Source organism: Eurytemora carolleeae, unplaced genomic scaffold, assembly GCF_000591075.1.
Source record: "Eurytemora carolleeae unplaced genomic scaffold, Eaff_2.0 scaffold7, whole genome shotgun sequence".
In the NCBI taxonomy this organism is placed as follows: Eukaryota; Metazoa; Arthropoda; class Copepoda; order Calanoida; family Temoridae; genus Eurytemora; species Eurytemora carolleeae.
The window spans coordinates 142,874-156,919 of NW_019396407.1; the positions used below are offsets into that span (position 1 = coordinate 142,874).

At 34.5% G+C, this 14,046-nt stretch overlaps 1 protein-coding gene across 2 annotated transcripts; it reads left to right on the forward strand.

The window, feature by feature from the left end:
* Window positions 1-10,639: 10,639 nt before the first annotated feature.
* On the forward strand, window positions 10,640-13,458 carry LOC111702713 (cytochrome b561 domain-containing protein 2). 2 transcript variants are annotated; one of them, XM_023474483.1, is made up of 6 exons: window positions 10,640-10,963; window positions 11,961-12,112; window positions 12,390-12,463; window positions 12,530-12,768; window positions 12,976-13,106; window positions 13,329-13,458. In XM_023474483.1, exons 2-6 carry the CDS (start codon window positions 11,987-11,989, stop codon window positions 13,407-13,409), a joined length of 651 nt encoding a protein of 216 aa, XP_023330251.1. In that variant the 5' UTR covers window positions 10,640-10,963; window positions 11,961-11,986; the 3' UTR covers window positions 13,410-13,458. The 2 variants fall into 2 exon arrangements, with proteins under 2 accessions (XP_023330251.1, XP_023330252.1); XM_023474484.1 differs by lacking the exon at window positions 10,640-10,963 and having other exon boundaries at window positions 11,677-12,112.
* Window positions 13,459-14,046: the final 588 nt, after the last annotated feature.

Consider the following 14,046-nt stretch of genomic DNA (forward strand, 5'->3'; position numbering starts at 1 on the left):
CCCATTTACTTCTCTTATAGCCTACAAAATTCCTGTTAGACCGATATAATCCTCATTTTTTCTTGATAATCGTCTATCACAATATGCAATATCTTGGTCTTCTGTTGTGTACCCTAAAATGTCATGTTTTGTAATACCCATAAGAAATAACTTATATATATAGTTTTTTGAGAAAGTGGATAAATTAAGCATGATCAATGACTTTCATCAAATTTAAAAATAGAAAATAGCAGGAAATTCTATTAGAAATGTTGCGCGAATCATCATTATGATTGGGTGACCGTGGGGCCCGGCCGCCCCCCACCCCTAGTTGCGCCTCTGTAAAAGCCAATTGTTATTGGAGTTATATCTGAATCCCTCCAGGGGAATTACAAACCCATAGGAAGGATATCCGAATCCCTCCAGTGGATTTATAAACCCCCTGGAAAGATATCTGAATCCCTCCAGTGGATTCATAAACCCCCTGGAAGGATATCTGAATCCCTCCATTGGAATATAAACCCCCTGGAAAGATATCTGAATCCCTCCAGCGGAAACCCCCTGGAAAGATATCTGATGCCCTCCAGTGGAATTATAAACCCATAAGAAGAAATTCTGAATCCCTCCAGTGGATTTATAAACCCCCTGGAAAGATTTCTGAATCCTTGCACTGGAATTATAAACCCCATGGAAAGATATCTGAATCCCTCTAGTGGAATTATAAACCCATAGGAAGGATATCTAAATCCCTCCAGTGGATTTATTAACCCCCTGGAATGATATCTGAATCCCTCCAGTGGAATTATAAACCTCCTGGAAAGATATTTGAATCCCTCTAGTGGAATTATAAACCCATAGGAAGGATATCTGAATCCCTTCAGTGGATTTATAAACCCCTGGAAAGATTTCTGAATCCCGCCAGTGGAACTATAAATCCCCTGGAAAGATATCTGAATCCCTCCGGTGGAATATAAATCACTCTGCGTAAAGTTTTTGATTGTAAAAAGCATTTTTTCAAACCCCTCTGCAGTGAAAATGAATTCCCTCCGGTGGTCTCCAGTGGAGTCAAAATCTTACGACGAACTTCCGTGACTCATTCATTGTTCCATGTTCTAAATAGATTTTTCATTCGGACTTCTGTCATGGTGACTCTGGTGGCTCTGGTCCACTTTTACAAATCTTCTTGGTGCACTGAATGAATTTATCAAACTAATTTGATTTAGTTTATGTTCTTTACTCTTGAGTTTAAGATTTGAAAAGTGTGAAAGCTCTGAGTTCTAGAGATGTAAGCTTACATCTCTAGGGGTGGGCACTGCTCCCTTGCCCCCCCCTCTGTATACGCCCTTGATCCCCCTTGCTGAACTTCTGACCTACTATATAATTTTCCGACCTACTGCAATATCGGACCTACGCCATCTGTTTATTTTTTTATTATTTGAGGGTTAGGTTAAGACCATTTCTGGGCCATGCGCTGCGGCTAGAACAGGCTAGTAGGCTGAGCGCCGCGGCTAGGACAGGCTAGGGGGCCAGGCGCTGCGGCCACAAGTCCATATATAGCAGCTTTAAAACCACGTGCCAGTAGGTCGGATGTGTAGTATAGCGGATTTGGCGTAGTTCAGAAGTGGAGTATTGCGGATTTTCGTAGGTCGAAAAATACACCAGAGGGTTTGCAGTCATTTCGTACTTCTTGATAAATCAGAATAGTTTTACTTTTCATCAATTCGATTTTGAACAACCCCTTTCAGAATATAATTCTTTCCTTTCTTAAGAATTAAGTTTATTATGATTTTAAAATTGAAGTACAGGAAACCATCGATAGTATTTGATATAATTTTTTTTCTCTAAACTGAGAAACTCGTCCTAATTACCTTGTGATCCCATCCTTCTATGATATATGTCTACATTTTTTGTTTTGTTTTTTGTTTTGTTGAGATGACTGAGTAAAAAATTTTAGAGTAAAGTTCTAAAGCATTAATTTAACAACCCCCCCCCTTTTCAAAGAGAGCTGGATCCGCCCCTGCAGTTGGTCACTATTTGTTCAAAAAGATAGAGAGTCCTATAGTATTTTAGAAGGTTAGACCAAATGAACATTAGTCTAGACGAACGTTAGGACTATTAGATCATTAATCCAATTAATATGACACAATTAATTAGAAATTAACCTGTTGTTTAGTCAATTTCATACAAAGACGACTAGATGAACGTGACGGTACCAATTACTGTGTGTTGGCTCTGCAGATGAATAACAAGAACGGTGCACTGTCCCGCCTTGTTTTTAATGAAATTCTCTTATCTGCCTACTTTGGATCTGCATTAATCAGAAAGAACTATCGTTTATCTCAAAGGTATTGTATGATATGTTGTATACCAAATACAGTTTGAACGAGAGTTAGGATGTTTTCCCCTCAGCAGTGCAGATATCAGCATGTCTGCTAGAATTATATTTTCTCCAGAGTAGGCAAAAGTAATTTATCTATTCAAGGGAGGGGCAGGTTTAGAATACGGATTTAAATATATATATTAATGATAGTTTGAAATATTCAGCAATTAGTCAGATGGGCCAGGATCCTATCAATTTTGTACATGACCTAGAGTTCAACTATTCTCAACAAAAAAACATTGGTAATTTCCTAGAGAACGATTTTTGGACCTCTCCCCCCCCCTCCTAGCCGCGGCGCTCGGCCCCTAAGCTTGTCCTACCCGCAGGGCTCGACCCCCCCAATCATATCCTAGCCGCAGCGCTCGGCCCAGAATTTATCTTAAACCTAACCTAAACCCTCAATAATTAAAAGTAAATGTACAAATTTGATTGAAATTTCTTGGCCAAGCGCTGCGGCTAGGACAGGCTAGGGGGTTGAGCGCTGCGGCCAGGACAGACCTTCAATTTTCAACAAAATTAGTAAAAATTTAGGGTTATAGGTAAAAATAGTTTGTGGGCCGAGCGCTGCGGCTAGGACAGGTTAGGGGGCCAAATGCCCCGGGTAGGACATGCTCGGGCGCTGCGGCCACATGACCAACATTACTCATGTGTAAATATGGGATTCATGTACAAAATTTACAGGGGGGGGGGGTCAAAAAATCATTCTCTAGGAATTTACACAGTGGTGTATATTTTCTTGAAAATTGTTTTTCTCTCCCCCCTTTTGAAAATCATGTTTATCCCCAAAAGTAATATATGCTTTGTTTAGGGTTTTATTCCCTGATGTCCAATTTTTCATTCACCCCCCCCCCCTCGTAAATCATTAAGAATTACCTTGCAATTATTTTATATTTATTTACCCACATAAAAAAGATCTTTATTTTTGGGTTGTGCAGTCTGCAGTAATCCGCGCCTAATCGTCTTTCTGCAGTGTAACTCTACCCTTGTTTTCCAGTGAGGGGGCTATACCCCATTTACTTCTCTTATAGCCTACAAAATTCCTGTTAGACCGATATAATCCTCATTTTTTCTTGATAATCGTCTATCACAATATGCAATATCTTGGTCTTCTGTTGTGTACCCTAAAATGTCATGTTTTGTAATACCCATAAGAAATAACTTATATATATAGTTTTTTGAGAAAGTGAATAAATTAAGCATGATCAATGACTTTCATCAAATTTAAAAATAGAAAATAGCAGGAAATTCTATTAGAAATGTTGCGCGAATCATCATTATGATTGGGTGACCGTGGGGCCCGGCCGCCCCCCACCCCTAGTTGCGCCTCTGTAAAAGCCAATTGTTATTGGAGTTATATCTGAATCCCTCCAGGGGAATTACAAACCCATAGGAAGGATATCCGAATCCCTCCAGTGGATTTATAAACCCCCTGGAAAGATATCTGAATCCCTCNAGTCAGATTGGCGAGGACGAGTTCTTCGACGCTGTTGAGTCTGCACTGGATAGACTGGAGGAGGAACTGGAGAAGAAGGAGCAAATCAAAAACCTTTGTTTAAGAGAAGACTCGGTTGGTGCAAGTTATAAGAATCACCGACTAGCAAATGATATTGATAGAGTTACAGCTGATCAGCTTAAATATGCTAAAATATCCGTTGGGCCAGAGGTGAGTTAATTATTTTGTTTGGGCGTATTCTTACTTAATATAATAGTTTAAGTTTTCAGATTATAAATTTAGCTATTTATAATAAATTTGGTCATAAGGGAATCAGAAGGGTATTTGATCGTGGTATCGAGTAGTTAAAAAGAAATATCGAGTAGTTTTAACTCCGGACGCGTTTTTACGGTTTTTAATCGGCTCCATATTATAACTACATCTAACCCCATCCTTAAACCAACCTAACTTATTTAGAAAACTTAAACATTTTAAGGCAGGTAAACCCTTAAATCAAATAAAAGTTCCTCTAGGTCGGATGAGTGGGTTCTCCTAATGTACAGTGTACGAGGCCGAATTTTGGGCTTAAGTAATCTTTCGACAGTATTTTTTTCGTTAAAAAATTATTTTATTATTTAATTATAACGCTCTAATACTTCATTGCAATTCAAAAGTTACAATGGTTATTAAGTAATTCATAAGAGCTTATTTGTACATCATGGCTTTTAGGAGGGTGTATGGGAGGTGTTTGCCGAAGAAGGTGAGATGAAGATGTATAAGAGAGAGGAGGAGGTGGATGGAATGGTAGTCGATCCATTAAAAGCAATCCATCAAGTATCTGGAGTAACCGCGCGAGAACTTTGTCATTATTTTTTTAGCCCAGGTACCCTTTATTTATTTATTTATTTATTTATTAAATGAATTTGTAAATTTTGGTTTCCGACAGTGGTGAGGATACGGATCCGTTGGATCCGCAACGGGTAAAATATCAACCAGAAACTGCAAAAAAAACAAAACCTTTTTTACTCCTAAAACCAAAATCTGAACTTCTGAAAAAAAGAGAGATTGTAAAATTTTCCTAATTTCTGAATGGTTTATCAAGTTTTAGGATAAAAATATGCGAAAAAAAATAAAACAAAAAAATTGAAAATTAGGAATCTTGAGATAGAATTAAACCTTACTTTGACAATAGAAAACATATTATTGGTCTGCTACTATAGATGGGGCTTGGAGAGACTCCAGACTTAAGTGAGGATGAGGATTGGGTGTCTGAACCTCCTGAGATATCAGGAAATCTGAATAAATGGACGAATTACATTCATGGGTGGCAGCAAAGATTTATGGCACTAAAGGTACACCTTAATTTTTATTTTACGGTCATGGATTTATATTTGTATTTTTATCGATATACTTTCAATTCCTTTCTTTCCGAACACATCTAACATTGTAATAAAAATTATTATTATGATGTAACTTTAAAGTTATTTGAATTCTAACATCAAAATTATATTTTAGAGAGATTTTCGCCATGTTTTGGGATTTAAATATTTTCAAATATAATAAAATAATGATTTGTTTTTAGGACGGAACTCTTGTTTATTACAAATCTGCAAATGAAACTGATTTTGGATGTCGGGGAGCCATTAGCATTCAGAAAGCTATTGTCACGCCTCACGAATTTGATGAAATGAGATTTGACGTAGCGGTCAACGACTGTGTTTGGTATCTAATCCCAATTCGTTGCAGTGCGGACTTCTGGAACACAGCCATGTCAACTTTCAAAATTTTATCTATTATCGGATCCAATAAATTTTCTTGTACCCAATGTTTGAGTTAGTGTGAATACTGAATATGGTCTGATTTCCTCTAAATTTTTATTGAACATTATATTTTTATAGTTGCTATTTTTTAATCACGTCGTCTGTCAAATTTCTAATTTTAGTTTCATTTTTTATCATCTAGATGTCCGATGTGAGTGGGAGCACACAATTGAGACAATGTCAGTTCTTGAAGAGATCAGTCAGGATACTCTTATTTTTCTGCAGGTGCATAAGCGCATCTGGCCTGCTGCTCAGAGAGACGCACTTTTTTGGTCTCACATTCAAAAAGTTGTACCTACCGATCCTGACGTCATAGACTCTTGGATTGTTTGTAACAAAAGTTGCGAGCATCCTGCTGCACCGATCGGTACTGGAGGCTGTCTCCGGGTAGACCTAACCGTCTGCTTTCTCTGCCAAACCGTTGTTCTGCCTGGGAAGGACAAAAACAAGAGAGAAAACCTGATTTGCAGGTAAATGAAATAAATACGGTCCTGTAATTGCTTACTTAGCTGGAACAAAAATTAGGTTGATCGTATTATCCCAATTATTCTGTCTACAGATATAATAATAGAATTTATGAAGCATAGACGAATTTAAGTGTTATTAGCTCGATGCAGTACTTAAGTTTTATGGCAGGCAGTTGACTTTGGACTAGCTGTTGGTCCTTAATTTTTGTTAACTTGATAGTTGTCAAAATAGTTTAGAAAAATGTTGCAACTCTTAAATCTATGTAAAATTTAGCATCCTTTTTTGCATCATAAAATCTGCCAGTGTTGTAAGATATTTGCACTATCTCTGTTTTATTTATCATAAAAAATTTGGACGAATTTTTCAATATCTCGATCAATTTTGGAGCAATGGTCAACGGCAGACCATATTTTGGAAATCCCAAAATAAGGAGTATTTGATGTTACTCATTTCTTGGGAGGCAATGTTATGTTTAAAAGATATTAGCTTAAATATCTTATTTCTTCTCACTTCAGGGCCCACAATTTACTAAGCTCCTATCCGTTTTGGACCATGAACTTCACTTTGAACACTGATAGTACACTTTTTTTTTAATTAATAAAAATTTGTCGCGACTGAAACCTATTGGTACATTATGCAGAGATTAAAAAAATTTCCTCAAAATTCAGGGACCACTTAGCTATGACATATGTAGAGCCGTCCAACAAAATAATTTTTACACTCACCCAGTATAGACAGATGGATAGATTACAATAATTTCAATAAGAGGGCCGTGATTCTGTTAACTGGATATCGTTAGGAACTCCTCCAGATGACTCGGGAGCTATTTTATTAAAATAAGTATTTATGCAATTTTAAGAAAAATTGACTAATTGATGAAAACTCAGATTTTTTAGATTTTTCATTCCTTCATTGCTTAAAAAAGTTTAATCAATAAAAAAATGATCAAGATATATTTGTATAAGTAGTTACAATGTAATAAAAAACGAGCAAAAATTTGGAAAGAAATATTTTTGATTAATTGATTAGTTTAGTTACAAATCGTAATTCCGGCTAAATAGTGTTTAAACGTTGTCTGACCAAAAATTAGATCAAAGAAATATCAGACTCTTGAATCTTAGGTACAGCTTTCAATCATGTATGTAATCAAATTGTAGAACTGGTCCAAAAAAAAAAAGAAACAAATATAGGTCAGACAAAAGGAGGCATTACAAGGTCTGAACTGAACTAAACCATTGGGATAATTCTGTCAACCTAATTTTTGTTCATTTAAGTCTAATTGGATTATTTTCAAGTATCTTTCTTTTAGGGAAGGAACTAGCTTGAATCTCCATTTTTTTATCTTGTTCTGATTTTTTTTTTAACCAGAGCTGAAAACTTGAGAATTGTGGATGTCGAAGGTCAATGCTTGATATACTCTTTTTATTAATCTGCAGAGTGTCGATTGCAGAAACCAAACAGCCAATCGGAAACCGATAAATTTTTTGTTCGGACACCAGGAGGGATATTCAAAAGATATCGGTATAAAGGGTTTCCAAAACAAAAGTTTTCAGCTCAGGAGTGTTTTGTAAATTTTGCTACATTTAAATGTTGAGCAAAACATTTTGATTTAAGGGTTTTTAAATTTCAATTTAAAAAAATGGCCTTGAATAGAATTGCCCATCAGTTGAACGAAGTATTAAATTCACACAATTTTACATATTATCAAGACGGTTTACGTATTATCAAGACGGTTTACGTATTATCAAGACGGGTTTATGTATTATCAAGACGGGTTTTGAAATCGATCTTCAATCAGAATTTAAATGTCCCACTGCACATTTCTTCATAAAACCTTTATTTTCAAGCTATATTATAATTGCTTATTTAACTATAATTATTTTTAGAATTACTTACTGTTCCGTTGTAAACCCAGGGGGATGGGCCCCAGCTACTGTTCTAAGAGCTGTGTACAAACGGGAGTATCCAAGATTTCTTAAGCGTTTTACATCCTATGTCATTGATAAAACTAAGAACCAAGAAATTCTTTGGTAGTGACGTTATTCTATTGTGATTTACTAAATAGGTTTAAACAATATCTCCCATGTATGTATGTAAATTCTATATCACATGTATTGGTCTGAAAATGCATTTTTTTCATCGCTAATTCAATACTTGCAATAATTATAATAATAATAATTATCATTTTATATTTTTGAAAAATTAACTCTCTCTAGAAAATATGACGAGTTGAACTCTCCTTTGTTGGAGAAAACGTGAGATTAATGGATATTTCCACATCTTAGTTCTTCTAGTTTATTGAATGAATTAAATTCGAATTAAAGTTTAAAGAATTTGATAATTTGAGCTTGAGAGCATGAATATTTTGAATATTTTCAAAAATGTTGTTGACCTCGTCAAGGAAGGTTAGACATTCATGGAGATCATCAACCAAGACTAAATAGTTTGTGAGGAACAGCGAAAAGGAAAAGGAGTTAACTTTACAAATTTATTAATGGACAAGAGGGAAAGCGAGCCTNAAAAGTGCTTCCCTTAATCTATGTACCATGGATAAAAATGTCGCGTAATAAATCTTTCATAATTATAACACAGTCAAATAACGGAAGCATTTTGAAAAGAAGTCCATTTCTTCAAAATATAGGCCTTTTTCTCTAAACAATTTTCTCTTTTAAAATGTTTTGAGCAAACATAAGCATAAGGAAATAATAATATTTAATTATTTACAATTAACCACCCTCAAAGAAATACAATCACAAATACAATATGAGGGAGGGGGTGTAGAGCCGCCATGAGCCTCAGAGGGTGGTGTATTTTTCGACCTACGCAAATCGGCTATACTACACATCCTACCTACTAGCATATGTTTTTACAGCTGCAATATGGACTTGTGGCCGCAGCGACCGGCCCCCTAGCCGCGGCGCTCGGCCCCCTGGCCTGTCCTAGCCGAAGCGCTTCGCCCAGAAATCGTCTTAACCTAACCCTCAGGACCCTCAGATAATACAAAAATAAACAGCTGGCGTAGGTCCAATATTGCAGTAGGTCGGAAGTTCAGTAAGGGGGATGTTGCGTATAGACGATGTAACAGTATCCTCCAAGTCCAGAGACTACAGATACGCAAAATCATCTCCAAGGCCCAAGCTCTTTAAAACCGTCTCCAAGCCTCTGCTTGCTATATTTATTTTTATTCACCCTTTATGACTTATTAACCAACCAAAAATAAAAATATATCTCTTTGTAGCAGAATCCGCAAAAGCTTAAAGAATCGTTTAATCCACAAAGTTCAAAAATTAATTCAATCGATCTTAATTTGTTTTCTTGTGAAATGATACACGAAGCATACATTAAAAGCACAAATTGAAGTATTTCACAAAACTATTTTGTTTTGTGAATTGGTGCTAATATAGTTTGATTTTATAAGATACACCTGTAGAATAATATAACTAATTTCCCTATCTTTATATAAAGTTAAGAAATTTGTGAAATTTTGAAAATAAAAATAGAAGTCTTAATCTCAATTAAAATAGACTATTCAAAACATGGGAATAAAATGACGACTTCTATATCATCTTTATTTTATGCGGGATTATTATATAAACATTGTTTTGCAGCATCACAGTTAAAACATTTAACACTGAAAACTATTATTCTCGGGATTTCCAAAATGTGGTCAACCATTTTTTCACCTTAAAATTTAACTGAGATATTAGGTAATTTGTCCAGAATCTAGTTAGTTAAACATCAACAAAATTGTTCAAATGTTTTATATCTCGGTCAATTAGAAAGATATAAAGAAGGTAGACCACATTTTGGAAAGTTCGTTAAACTTTCAATTTTTTTATGCACTTCATGTCATTTATCAATTATTGGAAATCAAAGACGATATTCAAGTCGTTTCTCAATTTCCATGTTTACTGAGACAACCTGTATCATTAAAAACTATTTTATCATGTTGAGATTATTTTTAAAAAAAATTGCGTGGATGTAATTGGACAAGGAAAGAGTAACTCACCAAAAGCACGAAATTAAATAATTTAAGATTAAAAAAAATATTTTTCTATAGTTTTCCAGTTTCATTCAAAGAGTGAAATTAAACTAAGATAAATCTTATATAGACAAATATTATTCATCACGTGAGCCTGAGTATAAAATATGTTAGCAGTTTTAAATTAAAAAAGTCTAGATATTTTACTGAAAATTAAACATTTATAAACAACATCATAACATGCGTCATGCTTGGCCGGAAATTGAATTTCAAAAATCGTGGAACACTTGCAGAAATTGACATATCCTGCGCTGAAATGCTTTACCCTTAAGGGACAAGAGGCACAACTAGGCCTTTCCGGTCCCAGCTTCAATTGGAAACAAAAAAAAGCATAATTTCAGATTAAAAATCAAAATAGCGTCCAATTCCAAATACAAAGATATCAGTTAAATAAAAAAAACACTGTAAATGTAAATATATGCGTACAACTTGGTTGTTCAACCTTTTCTTATTCTACAATTAAATTATACTCGTACGTACATGTTCTTAATAAAATTGTATTGTACGTACGAACGTTTATATTGTGGGAAGATTCAAACTCAATATTGTGTGTACTGTGTTGTGTTTATCTCTGGGAATTTACTCTGTATGTATGATCCGGTCTCTGGTCTGAAGGTTTCCGTTATATCCGTCCTGGCTCCTTTCTTTTCTCTATACAGTCTTCAACCTGCCATCCAGAACCGTCCTGTCTCTAGTACAGTTCTGCCCTACTCTTAGTGAAACTCCAGAGAAAATATTGAATTATGTTTGCTGCTCCCAACGTGTAACGATCTGTTATAGTATTAGGTTGTCTTTAAGAATCGATGTTTAGCGATTTCTGTTAACTGATGTTTATACTTAAGGTATGCTTTTATAAACTTAGAGTTTAGGCATTTAATTAGATAAATAAAGAAAAGTTTCGGAGTTAAAAACTAATTTATGTATTTACTGTAGAGAGAGTGTAGACTGTAGAGGTCGTTGGATTAAAATTTAGAAAACATTTTTATTTTGGGGATTAAGGATGGCAATGTTTCCTGAAATTTGAGACGTTTGGTTAGAAATTTGGGCCCAGCGGAATGTAAATATAGTTCTTTACTATTACTATATATAGAGTGAATGACGAATGTGATCGTCTAATACAAGAGTGCAATTAATGGAGAGTATGGTAGCCGGGGGGGGGGGCAAGCTATATTATAATTGCTTATTTAACTATAATTATTTTTAGANAGAGAAAAGAAAGTGGGAGACAGTTTTCTAATATTGACATTATAACACACTTCTCAAAACAGAAAGCAAAGTTTTAGTCCAAATAAAATACTGAATCTGCCATAGACCATAGTAATTTCAAGTGATCCTTTACCAGCATTATCTATTCACTTATCACTACTCTCACTAGAGGCCCCTTTAATCTTTATAACCGTTTTAATATGATATGCTGACTCCTAGATACCACTCGTGGACATCAAGGAAGAGTGAATAAGAATTCCAGAGATATGTATATATTAACGTACAGATATGACAATCGAGAAGTTGTTGTTTTATTTTTACAACTTAAGTATATTTTAATCCTTAATAGGTGTATTTGCACGATACTTTTGATGTGAACTCGGGACTATGCCCACGGGGGTTAATGGGAGAGAGGTTAAACGATATTAAAATACTTGCGAAGAAAACTTACATATACTAAAGAATTTACCGTCTCTGATATCTTACATAAATCTGTGATTAAAAGGTACCTAGTAAAATTATACCTTTAATTATCGGTTTATGACACTCTTTTAGTCTTTAGTCTTTCATTATCGGTTTATGGCACTCTTAGTCTTTATAGTCTTTCTCCGCAACTTAAGATTATTACTTCAGGAGAGCAACACCATTGTCAACCAGTCATGGTAGTCCATATTATAAGCCTAGGGCTGACAGCTTTTGTTCTCTACCTGAGTGCCCCTGGAACAGACTTATTCTCTTGGCATCCTTCTCTGATGACAGTAGCATTTGCTCTACTTTTATCACAGGTTGGATTTTATATATTTTATTTGCACACGAACAGAAATTTTTCATGATGGTTTAATTAGTTAATTTATCACTGAATTTATTTAAGTTGTAATTAAAATCTTAGTGATGTCTTGCTACTGTTTCCTAATAATCCTTAATATCTTAAAGGTGAAAAATCAATTTTTCAAATATTGAATTGCCTATAGGTTAAAAACAACATAAATAAGCGTTCACCTCTGCGCAGAAGAGAGTACAAATTTGTATTTTGTAAAAGTTGTTTCATCAATTCATAATTAGGCAATAGTCTTATTCTCACCCGAAAGTTCTCTGCTTCTGAACTCGGCCCGAAGCGATAAAATTCAATTGCACTGGTAAGTATTAAGCGAACATATTATCATTAGAGCATTCTACTAAAACTAAAATACTTGTCACTTAAGGATTCTGAACCTGTTTGCCTTTTTCGGAACGATGGGAGGATTTTTGGCAATATACTTAAACAAAGAGATTGCTGGGAAGAACCACTTTACAACCTGGCATGGAAGGTTTGGACTGGCGGCGGTCATTGGAACAATGATCACCGCACTGTGGGGGCTAGGTGCTAAATACAGTTCTAGTTTAAGAAGTATAATGAAGCCGATCAATATTAAACTTTATCATGCAACTTTTGGTCTCATAGGTATGTATACAAAAAAGCACATGTTATAATAAATCAATCAAAAGTTTTTTAAAAACCAACTGCATATGGTAAAGATTAGCATAATATTTTCGGGAAGGGATTAACATTCTTTATCTCTACATTTTATTAAAATTAATTTACCATTTTTATAATCTGATCAATAAAGTTAAATTACAAGGAGGAGAGTAACCAAACTTCTACTTTTAGTTTTTTGTCTCGGAATGAGTGCGATCAGTCTTGCCTGCTACTCAAACTGGGTTCGGAGAAGGGTGGAAGGTTACTTCTGGAGGATAATGTTCTTTACACCAATCATCTTAGCAGTCTGCATAGCGAGACAAGTATGTACATTGTACAACGTGCAGTGGTACAGTGAACCATTTTTTTAAAATAATGTATTTTAGATACGTCTTGCTTTCGTTAAGTGAAATTTTTCAATTTTTTTGTTTTTTTTGTCGCGACTGTCAAACTCATCAACTAATTGTGAATATCGGTAAAAACAAAACATTGTATTTTCTTTCTTTTTAAACAAATAATTGATAACGATTTTTTATTTTATTTAGGTAACTCAGAGCTATTTACCAAGGGTTGCAAAACCAGAGGCACCTAACTCAGAAATCCAAGAAAGGACTAAAAAGAAGTAGTTCAAAAAAATAAATGAAGAGGACCTTTTTATTCTCTGCAAACTACAGGGTGTCCCATTAAACATGCAAATTGAGAGACGACTTGAATATCGTCAATTTGATTTCCGATAATTGATAAATGACATAAAATGCATCAAAAAAAAAGATTGAACTTCTAATAAGAATTCCAAAGTGTGGTCTACCTTCATTGTATCTTTCAATTTTGCGGAGATATTGAACATTTGAACAGTTTTCTAGATTTTTAATAAACGCGAATTTCGGCAAATATCTTAATAACTCCGTCAATTTGGAAGGTGAAAAATTGGTAGACCACATTTTGGAAATCCCAAGTCTAGTGGTTTTCGGTGTTGAACGTTTTAACTGACTACAAAATCTTATTTACGCAAAAACTATATAGAAGTCGTTAATTAATTCCCATGTTTATTGGGACACACTGTGTTCTGTTTTTTTACAGAAAAATAAACCATTTTTTACTATTTTATGTAAAAAATGTAATAATGTATTTTTTAATATTAAAATATCTACATTTCATCCACATGCTTTTATTTTCTATTTATTAATTTTGACTACAATAAACATGATAATAAAATATTTATTTATATTTGATTAAATGGTAAATCTTCTGTAAAACGACCCT

What these genes read in the sequence shown, in the direction of transcription:
- LOC111702713 (XM_023474483.1), top strand. Translation starts at nt 11,987, where the DNA reads ATGGTAGTCCATATTATAAGCCTAGGGCTGACAGCTTTTGTTCTCTAC. An exon ending in TTGCTCTACTTTTATCACAG is followed by an intron (nt 12,113 to 12,389) that starts GTTGGATTTTAT and finishes ATTCATAATTAG; the next exon opens with GCAATAGTCTTATTCTCACC. An exon ending in CAGTCTGCATAGCGAGACAA is followed by an intron (nt 13,107 to 13,328) that starts GTATGTACATTG and finishes TATTTTATTTAG; the next exon opens with GTAACTCAGAGCTATTTACC.